Raw genomic sequence first — 21,514 nt, 5'->3', positions numbered from 1 at the left:
ACCGCCACCCGAGCGCCGAGACGGAGAGGCAGCACTCCAAACGTGTGCCCTTTATGGAGACGACTTAGCTGCCATTCCACTTTCCTGAGATGGATTGATTTGATGTCCTTTCTTTTTTTTCAGTGCTCTTTCTCGCGATCCCTTCTTCTTCTTCTCTTTTGTTCCCTTTCTTCGTACTTCACTTTCACTTTCACTTTCATGCGTTTACTGCTGTCTGTCTCTGTCACTTTCATGCGTTTACTGATGTCTCGTTCCATTCGTTTTCTTCCACTCTTCATTTCATCACTCTCTCTCTCTCTCTCTCTCTCTCTCTCTCTCTAATTGAGGTGGGGAGAACAAGGCAAATGGAAAGTGCCTGCATGTCTTCTTCATTGCCATGATCACGACATGTGTTTTTTTTACATCTCTTGGACCACTCTTCCTTTCGGACCCCCTGCTGATAAGTAGATGATTGCGTGTTGCTTTCCCATGTTCTGTGGCTAACTTCAGATGGAGCTTTCCTGCCAGCAGTTTCTCTCAAACCGAGCATGGATGTTTAACATCCACAACCCTCCACCATTACCCCCCCCCACACACACACACACACACACACTTATCCCCCAACTCTCCATATACCTCTGCACACCATGTCCTACTAAACCAGACTTGCATCACTCTGATGAATAAGTCATTGGCTACATTGGAGAGGTAGTGTGCATTTGGAAAGAATGAGATTGGGTTATGGATGAATGAAGATCCTAGAGCAGGGGTGTCCAAAGTCCGGCCCGCGAGCCAATCGCGGCACGCGGTCAGATTTCATATGGCCCGCAGCTTCGGTCTTATAATGTATTATCTATGGTCCGTCAGCACTGTTAAATAAATAATAAAACTTTCAAATGCAATTCCTCCTTCAACCGCTAGGGTATTGGACTTTTACTTTGGCATCGTTCAAATGTTCGTCTCGCGAGAACAAGGCAACAGGGTGATAGTTAGTACAGCTTTACTGTTGCACACTTGTCCAACCTACTTTCAAACACACCTTGCCGCGAACCCTTCTCCGATCATTTCTACCATGGCAAGTATGGTTGCCTTGTTTAAGGAATGCAATGTAAAGAGACACTACCAGACAAAACATGCTAACGCATATTTGTGTGAGCAGACATTCTCTGTCATGAACTTAAACAAGAACCGATTGAGGTCAAAACTAAGTGACTCCCACTTACGTGACATTTTACGCATCTCAACCAGTGCCGTCAAACCCGACCTGGCCTAATTACTGAAATCCAAATCTCAGTATCACCCTTCTCATTAGTGTCAGCAAGTTATCTGTTTCTTGGTCAATCTGAAATTATGTGTGTTTTGAACAGTAACATCTGTCACTATTAACAATGAAAATCCAAAAGCACAGTTAATATATGCACTTGGACTTATGGCACTTATTTTATTACACTCTTGAATAAGATTTGGCTGTTGATGTTATGTACCTTAAAAAATGTCCGAAGGGACGATTGGCCCCCGAGCATCTTTACATTATCAAATCTGGCCCTCTTTGAAAAAAGTTTGGACACCCCTGTCCTAGAGGAAGTCAGAAATGGATGGAGAATGTGTGAAAATCTATGAAATGAGAGAGCGAACGAGAGAAATGGAAAGATGGAGGAGGAGACAGAACGAAAGAGATGGAGAGGTAAAAGACCAGAAGAATACATTTGTATATAACCTCTCCCCCATTCGGCACGCCCCCCTGATGTGATTACACACACAGCGTTTCCTAACTGCACTCGGTTTCCTTGACCTTAACGTCGCTTCAACTCATTAAGTCGCAAATAGCGGTTCACGTCTTTGCTTTAATGTCACTAATGACATGCACCATTGGCAATTTCGCAGAGCTTACGGGAGCGTTTAAATGGGTCTCCTCCAGTGGAGTGCTACAGCATAACAAAGGATCCCTCCAGGCTTTTTTTACCCATGACACTGGCAAGCGGCAGTCGCACTTGAACTCCACTCGGCAGGTACTCTTGCGGCGGCTCCTAACTGGCACGTTGTTCACGGCACTCTTAAAATTGCATGTCTCAATAGTGACAATGACTCGGAGGAAGGCAGAAATACAAAGCGGGGGAAAGTTTTGACACTGTGGCAGCAGATTTAGTTTGCGGTCATGACATGAGAAAAAAACAAAAAAGAGGCAGAAAGTGCTGAGTTCTGTCAGGATGTGAGAGAGAAAAACACAGCGATGGCAGGATTTATGTCTTTAATTTCATTTCATTATTTCTTTTCTTGTTATTTGTTAGTAGACCACCAGCCGTCAATCTTGGGATAATAAATGCAAGCCAAGCACCTTTACACATCTGTTGTGACTCTTCAGTGTGACACGGTATAAAATACAGCAACTAAAACAACTATAATGGCTTGGGTGTGTGTCTGTCGGAGGAATGAGCTGAAATGAACAGCAGTGTGTTGTCTGCGTTCCGCCCCACTTTACCGGAAGGAGACAACTGCCCTGGGACCATCCTGCCTTGCTTCTCTCTCTCTCTCTCTCTCTCTCTCTTGATTCGCTGCCATGCTGTTTTTATTCTTAGCTAACTTAGATTGCTGTTTGTGAAACACTTATTCAAGCTGATGACAATGTCAATGACAACACACGCACAGAGGCAGACACATTAAGCAAGCTCAGGCAAAAAACAAATAGCTCCAGCCTCTGGTCTCTGTGGAATCAATACAAATCTACCATTCTGCCCCAACTTTCTATCAAATGATAGCGTCCGAGGATGGCCATTATGGATCTCCTCAAGACACTCGATCCGAACCAATATTTTTTGTTTATCTTTTGAGGCTAAAAGTGGGCTATTAATAATCTCCTTTAATATAGTTTCTCATCCTCTAACTTAATTCTTTTGGCACCAAATTTTGCACATCGACTCGGTGAGAAATGTGCAAGGGTGAGCAGAAAAGCGCATTGATTAAATCATAAGTCTCAGGCCGGCCGGCCAGCGTGTCTCTCTCTGCGCTCGGTTCTTGTGCTTTGCTAGCGCGCGTGCTACACACTACGAGACGGCCAATTCCCCTGCCGCCTGTGAGGGGGCAGTTTACAACACATCAGCAATTTAGTGTTTATTACAGTGAAATAAAAGCCCGGCGAGCCGCTGAGTATATACCAGGCGAAGCAATGCATATACAATTCAACAACGCACCGCACACAGCTCCTCGACCTCCTCCTCCCCCTCTTACTCCTCTGGCCTTCCCTCAAGCCACAAGCCACAACCAAGAGAGAAAGATAGGGAGAAAAGGAGTGAATGAAGAGAGAGAGAGAGAAAGATAAAAAGAAACGAAAGAAGACTAAAAAAGACACCCAAAATGACAAGAGAAGAGAAATGCAATCAGTCCGGTGAGTTTCAATCAAGCCACATCCTTTTGATCCCAATCAAGAGACAGTCCTGCTGGCTGGGAGGCAGGCCACACTGGCTGACTGGGCGTCTGAGGCGTGATGAGCAGAACCCGGCTTGGAGGAAATCCAAACATACAAACTCAATGAGGCACGATGAATGAAGGCTCTCTCTCTTCATTTTTTATCGCTTTCCTTCTCTCTCATTCTCTCTATCTCTGCTGACTCTGTGTGGGTAAGCCAGCAGTAAGCTCATATTTTGTCTGTCTGTCTGTCTGTCTGTCTATTCTTTCCCGTGCGGCACTGCTCACTCAATCAGGCTCTGGATAATCTCGGCACCTCGGAGCTTGATTGCCCCTCTGATTAAACACTATGGCTTTTTCATTCATCTGCCAATTGTCACGCCGCCTCCTCGCCTATGTACGAGGGCTTAATGAAGATCCCTACACGTATGGAAGACGGTGGCTATTTCTCTGTTTGGTCACCAGCTCTATATTTATCGAATCGGTACCCAGTGGATTTTAATTCAGCTGCTGATTAAATGTTCTGCTGTGCTGATTAGCAACATGAATTATGGTGCCAGACACGACAACTGCATCTGCATGTGAGCAAGGGATTTCATTTTGTAGCATTTACTTATTCTGTTTTCTAGGGGTTTGCTTTGAATTTTGCTAAACAACTCGACGTAAGTTATGCACATTGTCGCTTTCTGAAAAGAAATTACTACTATGGAAAAGGTCTAGAAATGTCTACCTCAAAGGATGATTCCTCTCTGCTGGTCTTCTGAGAAATGCCTCCGCAGTCAGTGAGCATTGTGAGTGAACAGGCTCACTGGTTGTTACGGTGCATTCTGGGAATATGCAGGGAGCAAAACATTCAGTGCACTGAAGCAGTTCTGACACCAGGGCTCTGTACAACATGCCTGCCTCCCCAGGCAAATCAGTTACCTGCTGAAGACGGGAGCTCTATGAAAGGCACTCAGTAAACAGCGAAAAGCGCTACACCTGGAGACGGACCAAGTTTGCTGGCAGTGGAATGCAGGGTTTGCTTTGGCTCGGCTTGACAGAGGGAAATTGAGACTGCGCGTTTGAAGACAAATAGGTCACACAAAGCTAAAATACACATATCTGGACTCATACACACACAAGCACACACAAACACACACAATCCCACTTTCATCTGGATTGTATCCACCATATCAAGGAGCCCAGCCCCATCTGGACTTTCACTTCAGCCACATGTGGCTGAATATTAAGTCTCAGAAAAGTATGTGGGTGTGTGTTTGTGTGTGGGTGTGTGTGTGTGTGACTGTAGGTAGGGATTGACATGAAAAGGTAGAATGTTTTTCTTTTTTTTTTTCATCAGAGGACTCACAGGGATAGGCGAGTATTTGAGACTCTAAGCAGGTGTAAAATCCTTAATACACCTACAGAGAGAGGCAGTGACACACACACACACACACACACACACACACACACACATACACACACACACACACACAACACACACACACACACACACACACACACACATACACACTCACACATACCGTAACATACACAAAAACAGAGAGAATCAGGGGAACAGAGAGACACACACAACTGTGACCATAAAAAGTAGCTTAAAATCTAACACAGCATCACACACATCCTTAGACTTAAACACACACACACACACACACACAGCCCACACACTCTCACAAACACACTCACATCTGAGGAGTAGCTTACCGTCCCTTGCACAAAGACACCGACACACACATCCAGACACAGAAGCAGCTCACCCAGCTCTAGCATGTGTGTGAGTGTGTGTGTGTGTGTGTGTGTGTGGATGCTTGGCAGCTTTGGTGCGGGTAGCCTGCTGAGTGGAGGGATTGGGAAGAGCTTATCTGGAGGAAGCACTATTGTGTTACGGAGCGTCTGGAACAGGAGGGCTCAGAAAGCCCATGTCCCGCCCTGCATAAAGGAAGGAACAGATACATTAGATGTGTTCCAAGATAGATAAAGAGCATTAACCGCGTGTTATTACGGATATCACACCTTCCTAAGTCTCCGTCTCAATTTGGGGTTCTCTTTTTGTTCTTTACTTTGCTTCCTGTTTGTCTTGTCTTTGTTTCCTGTTTGTCTTGTCTCCTCTTTGCTTTTCTTTCTTTGCTTCAGTTTGTTTACTCTTTTGTGTGCCCTTTTTTTTTGGCTCCGTCTTTCAGTCTTTTTTTCTGTCTTTTCTTTTTTCTCCCTGCTTCTTTCACACACATCACACATATGTGACATTCACACAGTCCCTCCCTCCTCTGTGCTCTTTGTGTGTGTGTGCATAAAAATAGCTTATATTTTAAAGGTCCCTCATTTGAATACAAGTCAATAAATGTCTTTTAGTGGGAAAGGGCATCCTGTCTCCCCCTACAGCTTGTTTACGGCTGTGGCGGCCGCTCTGACAGGTAAACGCCTCGCCTACGTTATTGATGACTTTGTCGCACCACAGCCCCACACACACACACAGACATGAACACACACACACACACACACACATAAACACACACACACCAAACCTACGCTAAGATTTATGATTCCTGTTAGGTTTGCCGTTTAAGCACAAAGAGAGGAGTCATCATTAGGTCATAAAAATCTTTTCAACAAGACTTATGAAAGAATAGATCATCCCTCTCTCAACAAAGACAGCCCCAGACTGGCAGTCATTTGGAAGTTGGCCTCATCTGAAGTAATGGGAAAACCCTAATGTCTTTGCAAAGTCCATGACAATGTGAGAGTAATCTCTGGAGAAGCTCTTCTGATGATCTCAAACAGTGTGTGTGTGTGTCTGTGAGTGAGTAAATGTCTGTGGGTGCAAGAGTGAGAGAGGGGGGATGTGTGTGTGTGTGTGTGTGTGTGTGTGTGTGTGTGTGTTTGTGCGTGTGTGAATGAGTGTTGTTGACTGTAGGGTCCGATAAATCCCTCCATCGAGGTTTCCAAAAACACTGTCCATATCCCTCCTTATTCATACGCATTGAGTGCACTGACCCATCTACCTCCTTGGTAAATTGACTTACTCACAAATCAGTTGAAGATGGTATTACTAACTGTCCTTTGCCTGAAAGAGGAAGCTAAAATTAAAAAAAGAGAGACACACACTTGCTCTCACCGGTGACCTATATGCTAACGAGGGTTTTCACGCTCAGGGACCCCGTAAAGTAGCCTGCAATTATGCCGTCGGTATGGCAGTCGAGCATGGCTAAAGCGATAAGCGCGCGTGTGTGTGTGCTCTCATCGTCGCATAGGGTCAGTGAACCTAGGATGTGCATGGACAAGTCCGTGTGGCAAATCACTGCGCCATCCTATCAGCGCGTGACAGGTCTGTGTCTGTGTGTCTGTGTGTCTGTGTGTCTGTGTGTGTGTGTGTGTGTGTGTGTGTGTGTGTGTGTGTGTGTGTGTGTGTGTGTGTGTGTGTGTGAGAGTGTGTGTGTATGTGTGTGTGTGTATGTGTGAGTGTATGTGTGATGGAGAGAGTGTGTAAATGTGTCAGCCTTGCCGAAGGGAAGAGATGGCACGAAATAGCACGCCTGCTTTCGCATGTATCACTATCCACGATGGCGTGAATATAACGTCACCGCCTAGTACGTATCACAAAGACGAGGGAGGAGAGGGACTTACTCTCCCTTCACCATCTGTGGTGCGCTTAAAGTTTCACCATCTTCCCCAACTCTCAGGACATCGTTGTTTCTGTTAAGGTCTCTGCCACCATTATGTTTCTTTGCTGAGGGTAGTACACATGCCAAATGAAATGGCGCAGGGGAGTACTGCAACATGAATTATTGAATGAGACCTTCAAAGGCTCAGACTTGATGTGTGCAATTACAACAGCGCTGGCAGAGAGTGATGCTGTGTATGTCGGCCATGGCGGTATGCAGGCAGTGAAATGCTTGAGTGAAATGCGGTGTTTAGTGCCTAAGACGGGTGTCCCTCCATAACAGTGTACGTACAGCCTCTTCCTGGGCCTCTGACACAGTGAGGGCAACCCAACACTTGATACCCATTCCCCACAGTGTCTTCCTCACCTATCAAAATAACCATGATCTGCAATCATGAACCTAACAGTAGCACACTATCTATAATACCCACAAACCACAGACCCCTGTGCAACTCCCCCTCCCACCGACACACACACACACCCACACACTCCCTAGTAAATGATATCATGCCTTTACGGAGATATTCAAGTGCGAAAAACCGCGACGTCAAACTCATTCTGGTCGAGACAGCAAGAAGTCATTGGCTGACAGGATTACTCCTGCTCAGCATACGCGTCAGGTTTCACCGCTAATCCGACCAGCGCTTTCATGCACATTAAGGCGTCGCAGATGTACAGAATAGTAATGAACGCTGATGAATAACCCTGCCAGCTTCGTGGTTTGTGTGTGTGTGTGTGTGTGTGTGTGTGTCAGGGGAGGGGTGGGGGGGTTTATAAGGTTGGCAATGGTGGTGGTGGTTGGGGGGGGGGGGGGGGGTCGAGGGTGGAGGGAGAGGAGGAGTAATGATGTCGTTCATCTGTTCTGCCAATATGATACCTTTTCATATATTGTTATATCCATTTTAATAATGAGATTTCTGCTTGAATTCCTCTAAGAGGCACATTTCACAAATGCTAATGCCCTAATCAGTATCACTTACCGAGCCTCTCCAGCAGTTTCTATCACCACGCTGACAGAGATTAATCGCGTCTGGCTCAAAGTGCATCTATTCTTTCTGTCTCTGCACAGGTATGGCATATTATTAAGCACTCGGGCATAATGTCTTCACTATATCTGCTAAAAAAAAGTAGACATTTTCTAAATGGTAGGCAGTGAGAATGAAAAAAAAATTGAGATGTATTGTTGGGGAAACCTTTCCCCAGATATCAGGAGGATTTCTTTGAGAATGAGCAGCTGAACTGCAGTAGAGGCAATGTCTATGCCAGGCTACCAGGAAGAGATCAACATGAAAAGACATAACTTCAAATGTTGCTGCACCTGCTAATAGCCAAAGGAATATAACTACTCCAGAAATATCCATACATTCTCCTGCAAGCATTAAACCCAGATATCAGATAAGAGTTTGAACGGTGCGGGCTGAGATACCATCTGATGGCGCACTGAAAGTTGAGATATCGGGTTTGGAAGGGGGGGGGGGGGGAAATCAGAAAGAGAGAAGATCTATGTGAAAGCTATCTGTCAGTCCTTATCAGCGCCGTCTGTGTGAGCGCGCCGGGGTGAGACGCGCGTCTGCCAGACTCCATTTGTCCACGAGAGGATTTACATCCCTCATCTCTCCACGCTCGTTCGCTGTCTCGTTCTACCGCTCTCTCCCTCTCTCTGCGAGGCAGAGTGGCATCGGAGTTTTTGATAAGTGTTTGTTGACTGTTGGCAGGTGAGACATGGCAGTCCTAAATGAACTGTGATTTAACCTGCAGCCGAGACAGCTGAAGCAGTCGCTATCAGCCTGAAATAAATGACACAGACTCAGACAGACAAACACACACCACACCACACCCATGCCCGCTATTGTCATTTTCTATCATGCTGTCACACACAAAACCTAACAATACAGATACATACATGAATATGTCCTCTAATGTTCAGTTTATCATGAATGATTGTGCTGCTCCTCTTTTTCTCTCTCTCTCTTCTCCTCTTTTACGCTCACTCTGTCTTCCTCTCTCTCTCACACACACACACACACACACACAGAGAGACAGAAAGAGAGAGAGAGTAGTTGAAATTCTTCTCCATCACAGCATGTAAGCACAATCTCCCCTGGCATATGCATTCCCCACTTGCAGCACATATAATCTTGCTTTCTCCGGTCCAATTACCGGGCATTCTGCAGAGGCTGGCCACATTTACACTTTAATCACTCAGCATAATCAATACCCTGCCGCTCTTCATGGCCAATGAGAGGCCTGGGGACCGCCTAGCTAGCCACAGAACAACAACCCGAGCCCAGTCCAAGCACATACATGACCCAGGCCTGGAGGGACACACCTTAAACAAGGAAGATAAGAGCCACATTGTATTTGTATGTACACACACATACACAGCATGATGCCTGCACATACCTGATGCATACACAAACATACACGCACACATTCTGAACAGTGTGCATTTAATGCATTCAACATCTCAAACACACACACACACACACACACACACACATACACCCATGGCCTGTAACTCAAAGGGTCCTGGAGCAGTGAGATTGTCTTCTCTCCGATGAGGCAGGTGTGTGTGCGGACACGAAATCGATCCTGACTCTGACGCCGTGATCGATGCCAAGTGACTGTTGCCTCAGAGTCACCAGGGGCACACAAACACTCCTGCCACAAAAGAACACACGCTCACGCTCTCTCTCTCTCTCTCTCTCTCTCTCTCTCTTTCCTCTCCTCTCCTTTTGTTTCCTTCTCTCCCCCATGTTTCCCCTCCCTCCTCTCTCACCACCTCTACATGTACACAATGTCTTTAAAATCCATTTGTGGTGATTGGGGTACACAAAAGCCAAAGCCTGAAGAAGCTTCTAGAGAGTTCATGTCAAGTAGGAGTGCAGACTGATGATAATGAGGCTTTCATCAGTCTGGCAGCTTCTGACTGTAAACAACGCTGGAGCCGTGGGTGCCCACGAACCATTTGAATTGCACCTATTGTTTAGAGGTTTGCACTCAGACACCTGTCTGGTTTTCAACAATGCAACAAACTAATGGTTCCTTGGCACAAATAGGAACAAAGTTTGGCATAGAAGAAGTACTGTGCACAAAGTTCTTGATTCACGAGCCGTGTTTTAGCAGGGAGTATAGTCTGGGAAGAGAAGAGATAGAGGGGACATTGTCAGTACTGTTTTGGAAATTATGATTCTGTGAGCATTTGGGAATGGTTAAGTGTTGACATAGACCATGTTACAATTGGAGCGAGATTGAAGACAATATGGCTACTGTCATGGAGATTTGGGAAGTGACTGTTCTTATTTATGTATTTCTTTAATCAGAAGTTGAGCAAAAAGTCGCTTACTTCTTATGGGGTAAATTACATTGGGCCTCATCTCCCAACTAGGCGTAAATTGAGCTTATTTACGAACTGTGTCTAGTTGGTTCAATCACTTTCAATTTAATCAGGATCAGCACTCATTAGTTGCACCCTTAGCCCTGTTTGGAATCCAAGAATGGAACACTTCCAAAACTGAAGTGAATGAGGGGTTTGTCTGAGCCAGCCATTCTGTGCACCGCTGGGCATTTGCCTCATAAGAAACACGCATATAATCTGATTTCACTCATGTTTTCAACCTCCTTTCTTGAGGAATTACAGCAATTAGTGCATCCACATGCCTGAAGCAAGAAAAATACTGAGTGAGACTTTATTTGTGTTGTTTGTTTTCTCCTTAACTCTGTGAAACTGGAGCTGCCATTTTCCCAGGTCCTCTCTGAGGAGAAAAGTGGGGCTAGATTCACATGAAACGCTGTTGTTGTTCATGCCAGTATGTCATATGCAGGCCTGCCATGAGACAGTTGGAACCTGTGTCGACCGCACTCCGCGTCGGCAGTAATGAAGCCAGCCACCAAACGGTTACGCGCACAACGCTTCAGTGCTCACAGTCTCTCTCTCTCTCTCTTTCTCTTTTTGTTTTTCCTGTGACACTCTATTGCTCCCTCATTCGCTTTGCATTATCTGGTGTCTGATCCATTCTCTCCGTGTCTCTTGCTCTCTAAAGTGTTCTCTCTCCCTTTCTTTCTCTCTCTATCTATCTCTCACTCTCTCTCTCTCTCCATCTCATTTTCTCTGCTACCTAATTCACTTTCATTGCGCATAGTGTTTTTCATCAACTCAATTTATGTTTTGCATTATTGAATTTGCATAACAATTCCTTGATAATATTTGATTTAGGCCTGGGACAGTCAAACAATGTCTCCTTGCTCTGCAAAACTTAAAAAAAGCATAGCTTAACAACAGAACATGATCAAGTTTTTTTATCTTTTGGCCCCAAGCTGAATCGCCATAGTATTTCTGCGTTATGCATGCACAATAACAAAAACAATTTCTGTCAAGGCTTGTTGAAAAACACAAAGAACAGGAAGGGAGGACAGACATTGTAACGGAATGATAACTGTAACAAAAAAGAAGCCAAGAGAAGAAATAGGTGCATAGACACATGGAAGGAGATGGAAGTTCAATAGATGGACATAATGAAGAGCTGTGTGTGTGTGTCTGCTAGTCTCTCTCTGAATGCTGTGGAGGCAGAGCTTGGCCTCTTGTGTTGCTGCTCCCTTAATGGATCCCTTTATGCCAGTGATTACTATTGTTAGACTAATGGAATTTTTAATTAGTATCACCCAACTTTTCCGCCGCCAGTTAACGAGCACATGTGCCTTTTTCCTTTTTTTTTTTTTTTTCTCCGCTTCATTTTTCTCTCTGTAACCCTCTTTTTAATTCCTCCTCCCTTTCTTGTGTCTTCTAATTGTGTGGCAATAGAAGGCTTGACTGGGGTGATGAAAAGATGAATAGATTTTCCCCTACGTCCTCTCTCTATCTCTCTCTCTCTCTCTCTCTCACTCTCTCTCTCTCTCTGGGTGTATGTGTGTGGGTTCGTTTTTTCTCGGTGGCCTCGCTGAAAGTTGTCGGTGAAGTTGGAGGTCTAGGTGTTCTTTCGCTGTGGCAGGCGGCGCCGCTCACACGCTCTGCTGGGCCTGGGAGTCCCCGCCGGGGCCGACCTGGGTCACAGTTAATTCTGTTCAGACAATGGAAATGAGAGTGTCTATGCAGGCAGGAGCGTGACTCCAGGAGAAGCCTCGGGGCTTCGGAGCATTGTTAAGAGTTCTGCCAAGCTCTGGAGTCAGAGGCAGAAGTCAGGAGCAGACGCTGCAGTGTGCTGCTTAATGGTCCTCTTTGACAAATTGTATGTTTACACTCGCCTGCTTTGTAAACAGCAGACTGACACAGAATTCAAAACAGTACAATGCGCAAGGGAACAACTGTATAATCAGCTACAATTTTTTTTTACATATCAGAACACATACTCAAAGTACACACATTCTCCCAGCTACACAATCCCACACACACACACAAACACACTTAGTTTAGACTCTTGGTCTGTGATACACACTGCTAATGTGTGTGACACGAAGTCACCATTAGACTTTCCGAGAAAATGTCTATCACAAGCTGAGCGTCTGAAACCAGCAGTGGGAGCGGCCCCCTATCCACCAGCCGACTTTCCCTGGGGCACGGAAGCCGCAGAGTTTTCCGAGAGTGACGCTGGGAAGCAGCGATGGAGAGGGAAGATGGAGCGAGCTTGATCTCCACAGCACCCCCAGGCTCCGGTGCAGAGCCAAACTCTGCACAAAAATGTGCTTTCTGCAGAAAACATGACATAAAGAGGTCAGACAGGGAAAGCACTATCAGAATGTATTATAATTTTTGTTAGAAAGCAAAAAGCCATTTTAGAAGGCTTTAATAAAAACCAGTTGGTGGCCTGAATAGTTAAATATGAATATAAACTACTGACGCATTTCTGAAAGAAAAATGCAAAGTGTGATTACTCAGCAGTAATAGAGGGTCACTAACAGTAACAGCACGGATCAGTCATGGGAATAAAAACACAGAAACTATACAAGAACACACAAATATCAATGGCAAGACATCTCTATTGCCATCATTACTTTATAGCCACTAGCAATAGCCACTCAACATTAGTCAGCATCTGCTCTGCAGGGACAGGGGTACCCACATCACAGAAATGGGTATTCTCTGTCTCATCGAAACAGCTGGTATTTGTTAATCAATTTATTTTATGTTGGCCCGAGAACAACGTGTTGGTGTATTGTTGTATATTTTGTTAAGGAAAGTATGTGTGCACATGTGGTTTCAAGACAGATGGGTGATGAACGCGTTTATTACAGGGAAACTGAGCCAGGTGAACAGAGTTGGCTGTGAGCTAAAACATGACAAAGCCACCTGCCTTTGCTCGTTTTCTGTCAGAGTATTATTTCCACACACTTTTTGCAATAGGATGATGCATATATTTTAACCATGTTATAAGATTATCAGACGCATTTTTGTGTTTACAGTAGTCATGGCTTTTTCCACATCTCATATCATCCATAATGAATAACATAGCCCCAATGAATATATTCAATTTGTCACTACATACATTTAAAAGAGGACAATTGAACGTTTTGGCAGCCATACTAGACTTTCCTGAACTGTGGCAAAGTTCCCTGAAGTGTTTCCCCATTAATTTCAATCAAAAAGCTGTGTACACATCAGGATCACGGCATTAGGACTGTAACACTGGATGATGTCAGTATCTGTAAAACTATCGAAGAAGTCCAGACAAGAAACGTGTAAATAATAATGCAACTTAAGAAGAGCAATAAAAGAGCATTCACACAGATGAATTAATTATACTAATTATTGAAAATTAATTATTGATTTATTCATTGCTATTTAGAATTAGGAATGGTGTGTGTACTTCCTCCAAAGTCTATCGAAATATTCTTAGGTGGATGGCTTTTTCCTTTCAGTTTTTGCGTGATACAAAGTTGAACTTGAGAAAGGCCAAACCCTCCAACACCTCCACCCCACCCCTGCCATCACACACACGCACGCACGCACGCACGCACACACACACACACACGCGCACGCGCACACACACACACACACACACACACACACACACACACACACACACACACACACACACACACACACACACACACACACACACACATAATTAGCTCTATACAAAATATGACAGCACACATGTGTGGACTTATATCTGAGAGATTCAAAGCAGTGTGAAGGGGGAAGAGGCTCCAGAATACCGGAGAATATGAGTAAAAATGTTAAAAGTTGGGAAAGAAAGTTTTTTCTTGACATATGCCAATAAAGCTGCTTGACATTGAGGCATGGAGAGAATGAAGTCTTTGTCAGCTCTGTGGCTGTAAAGCCTTCTGTTTTGTTGCTTGAAATTGCATCTATTCACATTTTGTTTGAAATGAGTCTTTGGCTGTAGTGGGCATTCAGTGGATCCCATCCCAGCAGCACCCATGCAGCTTTTCTGTGTCACCGTTTCCCCTTTACCCATCTGGGTCATTAATGTGACATTGTCCTATCTGACAAAGTGGTATTCTCCACTTCAAAAAGCCTCCCTGGCTCCGCCAAAGCCGCCCTGGGGATAATTCCACCGTGATTTTGTCCCCTTGTTTAAATGTTTAAGCAACCTCAGCAGTTTGTTTTCATGGGCAACTGTGTGTTAGTCCCACTCCGCCGATTTCCAGCAGTTCATCCACCGCCGTGCCGTCCGACTTCGCACTTAGTGTTTGCTGCGGGAAGGGGAAAGAGGGGGGGGGGGTTAGCCAAACAAACATGAGCTGGAAATGCTTGAACGAGTTCATTCCCCTGGGGGTTCCACTCTTGATTTGTATTGTTCTGTGGCCAGTGTGTGTGTGTGAGAGAGAGAGAGAGAGGGGAAAAAAAAGGTGAAGAGATAAAGTAGAGGCAAATTTCAATCAAACATGACCCATGTCCCATTCATGGGCAGGGACTGGTGAAGGGAATAGAATGAATGAATGCGACACAGCGTGGCAGTGGGTGAGAAGGAGGAAGGAGGCACAGAAAAAGAGAGACAGACTGCACACAAAAAAAAACACTTTCTGCTCTTGTAGGCTGTGAGAGACTAACTGCAGATCCATATTTACTTTTGAGAACGTTAAATACACACTGTTGTTCAATACATTCAGGAATGTTTTTCTGTCTTTTTACTTGTAAGGGAATTAAAGGCTTTTCGGTTACATTTAACCAGTCGAATTTTTCATTTGTTTTCATAGTACACTGAGAATTACACTCATCCAAACAGGTCAATAGATCAATAGAAGGCAACTCACATTTCCCAAATTCTTACAAATGAAATACAGAGGCCGGCTGCATACTGAGTGGGTGCTGCAAGTTGCTCTGGCTAACAAGACTTGTATATTTTTGTATCTCCTCAGCTGCACACCGACATGGATAAAGGGACCAGTGCGGTGAAGTACACTCTCTCGGGGGAGGGCGCCGGGTCCATCTTCACCATCGATCAGACGACGGGCGACATCCATGCCCTGCGGAGCCTGGACCGTGAGGAGCAGCCCTACTACACGCTCCGCGCCCAGGCCGTGGACATGGACACGGGCCGAGCCCTCGAACCCGAGTCGGAGTTCGTCATCAAGGTCCAGGACATCAACGACAATGAGCCCAAGTTCTTGGAGGGGCCCTACACAGGGAATGTCCCAGAGATGTCCCCAGTTGGTAAGGAATGAGTTCTGGTACCCCAGCAATGCAATGGGTTAAAGCTTCCAGGTCTTATATGGGTTCCCCCCACATTTAGAGTATTCTATCTATCCCTGCTTTAAGCACACCTAGTGCAGTGTAATGGTGATGCTTCTGATTAGCTTCATTAGGCGTGTTCAGGTAATCAAGAGGGGCATTGATGAGGTCACTCAGGTACAAAACATTGTTTGAAGACATGAGTAGAGTAGATGAGTTAGAGTGTCCACTGTAAGCGTGACATATCTAAAGGGATGCCAAAGATGCCAAAGCTGTCCCCATTTGGTGTAGATTAGCTACAGGCAAGTAATAAATCTCTCCAGTACTGAAGGGATGTATTATAGCTACCCAACTTGGTAATAAACAACAGCAATGTGTACTGTGTAAGACGTAACGCCCATTCGCTGAGATAAATGGTGCGGTCCTCTTCATTTCCATAGCCAATGGCCATTAGTACAATAGCAGAACTCAAAAATGAATCTGTTCAGGCACGAGTAGAATAAGCTCTTAAGTGCAAATAAATTTCATTAGGGCCTGGCGTCTCGATCCTTCTGTATCTGATTGGTATTTGATTACATTATTACGCCATTGATCCTGACCTCGCTCCTCCAGGGTGTAGGGGTCCAGTGTGTCGATTCCTTTGTGAAGGGATGCCGATACAATTCTAACAGGCATCGAATCAGGCAGCCTCGGAAAAATGTGCACTTAATCTATTGATCCCAGCAATGTCTAAGCCAATTTCGGTAGGTGTACACGAATCTATGGCAACATGGTGCTCTTTATCAGTACCGGCCAATGTGTCTCATGTATTTAATGCCAAGTGGCAACCCTGTCATTTTTGACTGGGACAAAATCAGCTTTTGTGATTCATGGTTTCCTGGCCATTAACACTTCTAGCTAAAACCTGCCTTATCATGCTGAGGGGGAAAAAACTTTTTTTAGGAGATCTAATTGGTAATAATAAGTAATAAGTGATTTGTCGCCAACAGTGAAAACAGAGATGGCTTCCAAATCCTCCAGCTCTCTCCTTAAGTTTGATTATGATGCTTGGCTGACTGTCACCTCACGTCAACTCATTTTTTCATCAGTCCAAATAACCTTGCTTGCTTAAGCCTACGAAATGTAATATTCATTAATCTGTGGAGCCTGCTCCTAAGGAAAGTCCTGATAACGTGTTATTGGACGGACCATCCAGGCTTTTTTTTTTAACGAATTGAGGTTCATTCGGACTGACCTGCCCTGTTACTCTGAGTGGCATTGTGAAATATTGGTGCGGGGTAAAGGCGTGGGATGTCAGTGTGCCAGATAGCCATCTCCATCTGAGGTTTAATTAAAAGGATCAGGTGCGCGGCCTTCACCCCTCCAGGCACACTTGGGGAGACACAAAGAGACAAGGTGTCCACAGCCGACTCCACTCTGGTGAAGAGAAGAGAAGAGAGGTGAGGGGGGGGGGGGGGGATGATTTTGCAGATCGAAACAGGTCTGCCTGACCAGGAGATTAGGAATTGAAATCAGACATTTTTTGGGGGATTCAATTGTACCAAAAGTAAAAAAAATTCAAAAACATGGGACTTAAATGACATTGATGAGAGGATAAATTCCCTTGAAACCAAAAGTGTACTTTTTTCTTAAGTTCTTGAGGTACAAAAGATTTTGCACATTTCCCCTCTTACTTTCCTCCAACAAAGGCTCCATATCAAGCGTTTTCATTTGAAAATGGAAGAATTTCATTATGGCACACAGATCACACAAGAAACCCCAACAAATAAAAGAACAAAATGACTTTGTGTTGCCGTCAGCTAAATGAAAAGGAGAGATTTCACTGTGCAAGAAAGAAAGAGAGAGAGAGAGAGAGAGAGAGACAGAGAGAGAGAGAGAGAGAGAGATGAAGTGCTGGAGACAGAAAGAGCTCTTGCCTGGTGCCCCGTTCAACACGCAGGCCGTTTTCATGTTTCTTTCCCCTCTGGGGGCTGACAGATCAAGGTAATTCACTTCCAGATTGGCTTCCCCTTGATCTGAATGGCAATGAAATAAAACGACCCCCTCAACCCTCATCCCACCCGTCCCTCTGTCAATAGGCTGGCAAATCAAAGGAGGCTGGATGTCTCGAGTTGAGAGGCGTGAACAGGACAGTTAGCATAGCGTGCATTCTCCCACCGCTCCAGCAGTCTGTGTCTGTTCAGCCATCCTCAAGTGAGCAACCCTTGAAGCACACTGGAAGAATATAAAGGTATTCTGTGCTGTTAAATGGGAAACTTCCTATGTCATTCCCTCATGGTTTTTCACAAGTCTTAGCAAGAGAGAGAAAGATATATATATATATATATATATATATATATATATAGAGAGAGAGAGAGAGAGAGAGAGAGAGAGAGAGAGAGAGAGTGTGTGTAGTGTGGATAAGTGTAGCAAGAGGTTGGGTAAACTCAAGATCGTTCTTCTGTGTTATTTTTTCTGTGATTATTCTTCACAACACGTTGGTGAGTTGGTTCAATAGGGCATTGACAGTGTGTGTTGGAAGGGAGGGAAATCAAAGCTAATTACTTTGCCTGGATGAATTGAAGGGAAAGGTCTTCCTCTGGGAGACGGGTTTGGATTAAAGTCTGCACAATTACATCCTCACCCTTTTTATGTTTAAAGACTTTCAAGACACTTCTAGACTGAGAAGTTTGAAATTCCCTTGGTTGTTTTGTGAGAGCAGGATGGTAATGACCTATGACCTTAGTTTCTATTGGCATATTGGCACTTCATCAGTATTTGTATTTGTATTTGTATTTGTATTAGTATTTGCCGTCTGGATTGGTTCATCAATCTCAACCTTTTTTTGAAAAATGAGAAACTTCTCCCCTCACGATTGTAAATGAACTAAGACTTTCTTGGATAAGCATGTGGTGCACTACATATCATATGTACTTAACACAAAAATGGGGTCATGGGGGGTCACCGATACATTCTCTGGTTTGATTTGCACTTTAGGAAGCTATTAGCTCACTGCCACTCACATCAGAATGTCAATATTTGCTATGGGCTTAATTACTTTCCAGCATTCTGTGAACATGATGTGTTTCTTTACACAATTAGCCAGACAATTAATAGCTCCGACTTCAGATGAAGCCTGAGATGTTTTTCTTTTGTCTTTTGTTTGAACATATTGTTCTAGAGAATTAAATATGAACTGTTGGCAATAATGCCACTTTGAAATAGAAAATAACAATACCTGCTCAGAATAGTTGCATCGAGACATTACAGCGCTAGAAATATATATACTTGTAATTTAGGGGCTCTTGATGGCATTAAACAAAAGTTTACTTAAGGAACCCACATTGTGCATCAGGGTCTTTTATGGGTCATTCCACGCCAAACGGGACAATGGCTCCCACTCGACCGTCTCAGATTTGGCTGAAAAAAAATCAAGGTTGTTCATACACTTCTTAATAGGTATAGTCCAAAATATTAGCTCTCCACTCCCAATAGTTCTGTCACAAAAAGATGTTTTAGAGGGCAGGGGGTGCCTGTACCTGAGACGCTTTTTTAGCAGCGTTTTCTGAAGAGCCATTTTCAAATTGCTATTACTAGAAAAGTATTTAAGCTAGCTCCTTCAAACTTTCTAGGCTTAAAATATGATACCATTACTTGAAGATTATGGACTCCCAAGAGTGTGGCTTGGGTATATCATAGTATTCGGGGTGCTTGAATTTGCGCGGAAATTTTACTTTGGGCTTTGTTGCAGCATCTTTGAATGCCTGTGGAAAGCTCAATGTTAAAGCCTATGTATGCTTCGTATGTTGTATTAAAAAACTGTCCTTATGTGATGAATGGGCTGGAAGATATTAAAGCTTGAAAATGGATGAAAACCCATTTTGTGCCATTTTTGGCATGCTATAGCAAAAAAATGACAGCATTTACCAACATGAAACAATTTATTTCATATCAATTTGTGTCATAAACTTACCTTTTGCTACCATTTGAATATGCTTCCATAGGCCATTGAATGCTGGGCGTGAACAAAAATCCCATATTTTCCAAAAAATATTTTGAGAAAATGAGGCAGAACACCATCACAAAACGCTGCTCAAAAAGCGTCTTAAGTATTGGCACCCCCTCCCCCCTAAAACATCCTATTGTGACAAAACCATTGGGAGTAGAGAGCTAATATTTGGGACTATTCATATTAAGAAGTGTATGAACAACCTTGAATTTTTTCAGCTAAATCTGAGATGGTCGAGTGGGGAATTTTCCTTTAATTGTCCCGTTTGGCGTGGAATGACCCTTATATCTTGATTAGAGCTCATATCACCATGGAGATGAATTCTGTTTATTTGTCCCCACAGCAAAAACTAGATGTGTCGTCCTCCACTGACCATCTTGGTGCCTTGCTCTTCTTTTTCTCCAGCTCTTTTATTGCCTCCTGAAATTAAACACACTTTATATCATTTTGTTCAGTGAACTTACACTACACATTGAATTGTTTTTATATACATTTCTGGCTGCATTAGAAGGCAAAAATCCACACAAATATGTAGCAGTTACCTATAGCAGTGTACATCTTTCAAAGCCTCATCTAAGTAAAGTAAGGTGTTTCTGCCTAAGTGGATCTTTTCGCACCATGCTGCTTTTTTTTTGTTTTAGAAATTCTCTCATAAGTTCGGTATGAAGGCTGATTATGCCTCTTGAGGATTTGCGCCAAAGGGATACCATGGGAGGTATCACATTTTTTTCCACACCATGAAGGTGTGGAAGGGTGAGGTTGTGGAGTATGGCATCTGCCATCAGAAAGATCAATTAGCTAGTCAGCTCATCACAGAGTGCAATGTTCTGCAGTGGTAGACTATGTGGGACACCACAACGTGTCCAGACTGTACCGATCCTTGGTAACATTACCTCTGGGTAAGGCTGAGTTCAGAAGGGTAAATGTAAATGAAGTGTACATGTAAATTAAAGAATAAAAAAGGTCAATGTATCTAGATGATCTTCAACACTCACTGCGTTGCCAAAGTGTAGTTACCTTTTAAGATGATAAACTTGTTTTTCCCTTCTTCATAGGTGGAACTTGAAAATGAACTTGAACTTGAACTCATGAACTTGAAGATAAGAATGGATGTGTACATATTGCTTAATCAGAAACAGCCAACATAGGTCTGGTTTTATAGGCAACTAGTTTTGGTACCATCCTCAAATACATTTTGATGGCATATGGTCATGTGAAGGACAGATAAACATCTGTGTCTTTCCCACTAGCCATCCAGGATATGCCCTATCTAGTTCTTTGTTCCGGGCTGGAATACCCTGCAAAAATGGAAGAAAAGCTTTCACAGCATGACATTGCCAGCTATACTGCCAAAAGACAACAGTTAGTGTGTTGGCAAGCTTCTATGAGCTGTTGGTGGTGTTTGCAAGGTGTTTCCATGCCCCTTAGGTAGTTAGCCTGCTAGTTTTGGAACAGAACTCCTTATTGCTGCTTTAATATTAGTATAGTATTTTAGCCTGGTAACTCATTTGTTGATGTTCACCAAAGTTTATAACGCAGTTTATAATGTGTAATAGAAGGTCAAAATGCCTGTGCTTTGTATCTCTGACCTGCATTTCAATCTAGCAGACCAGGCACAGAAGGTCATGATTTAGAAAACATCTTTAAAATTCAATGAGCGCCAAGATGAAATCCCTCGGTTGCATCAAAAATGCAGCAGGGGTTGCAATCAGCCACAACTCACAATACATCACCGTGATTTACCGGATGCAAGCTAAATAATGCATTTGCATAAACAGACAGTAAAGAGGACAACACAGGCACTCTAGCAAAACAATCATATCACTTATGAAGCATTTACACAACTGTGGCA

At 43.9% G+C, this 21,514-nt stretch overlaps 1 protein-coding gene across 1 annotated transcript in view; it reads left to right on the top strand.

Moving 5' to 3' along the window:
- Positions 1 to 21,514, top strand: part of LOC105897225 (cadherin-12) — a 119,811-nt gene that overhangs the window by 53,301 nt on the left and 44,996 nt on the right. The window contains exon 3 of the mRNA XM_012824130.3: positions 15,362 to 15,656. Within this exon, the coding sequence (XP_012679584.1) occupies positions 15,362 to 15,656 (295 nt within the window). The remainder of the gene's footprint in view (positions 1 to 15,361; positions 15,657 to 21,514) is intronic.

The sequence above is a fragment of the Clupea harengus genome, chromosome 17, assembly GCF_900700415.2.
Source record: "Clupea harengus chromosome 17, Ch_v2.0.2, whole genome shotgun sequence".
In the NCBI taxonomy this organism is placed as follows: Eukaryota; Metazoa; Chordata; class Actinopteri; order Clupeiformes; family Clupeidae; genus Clupea; species Clupea harengus.
This window is presented reverse-complemented; position numbering and strand designations above follow the sequence as displayed.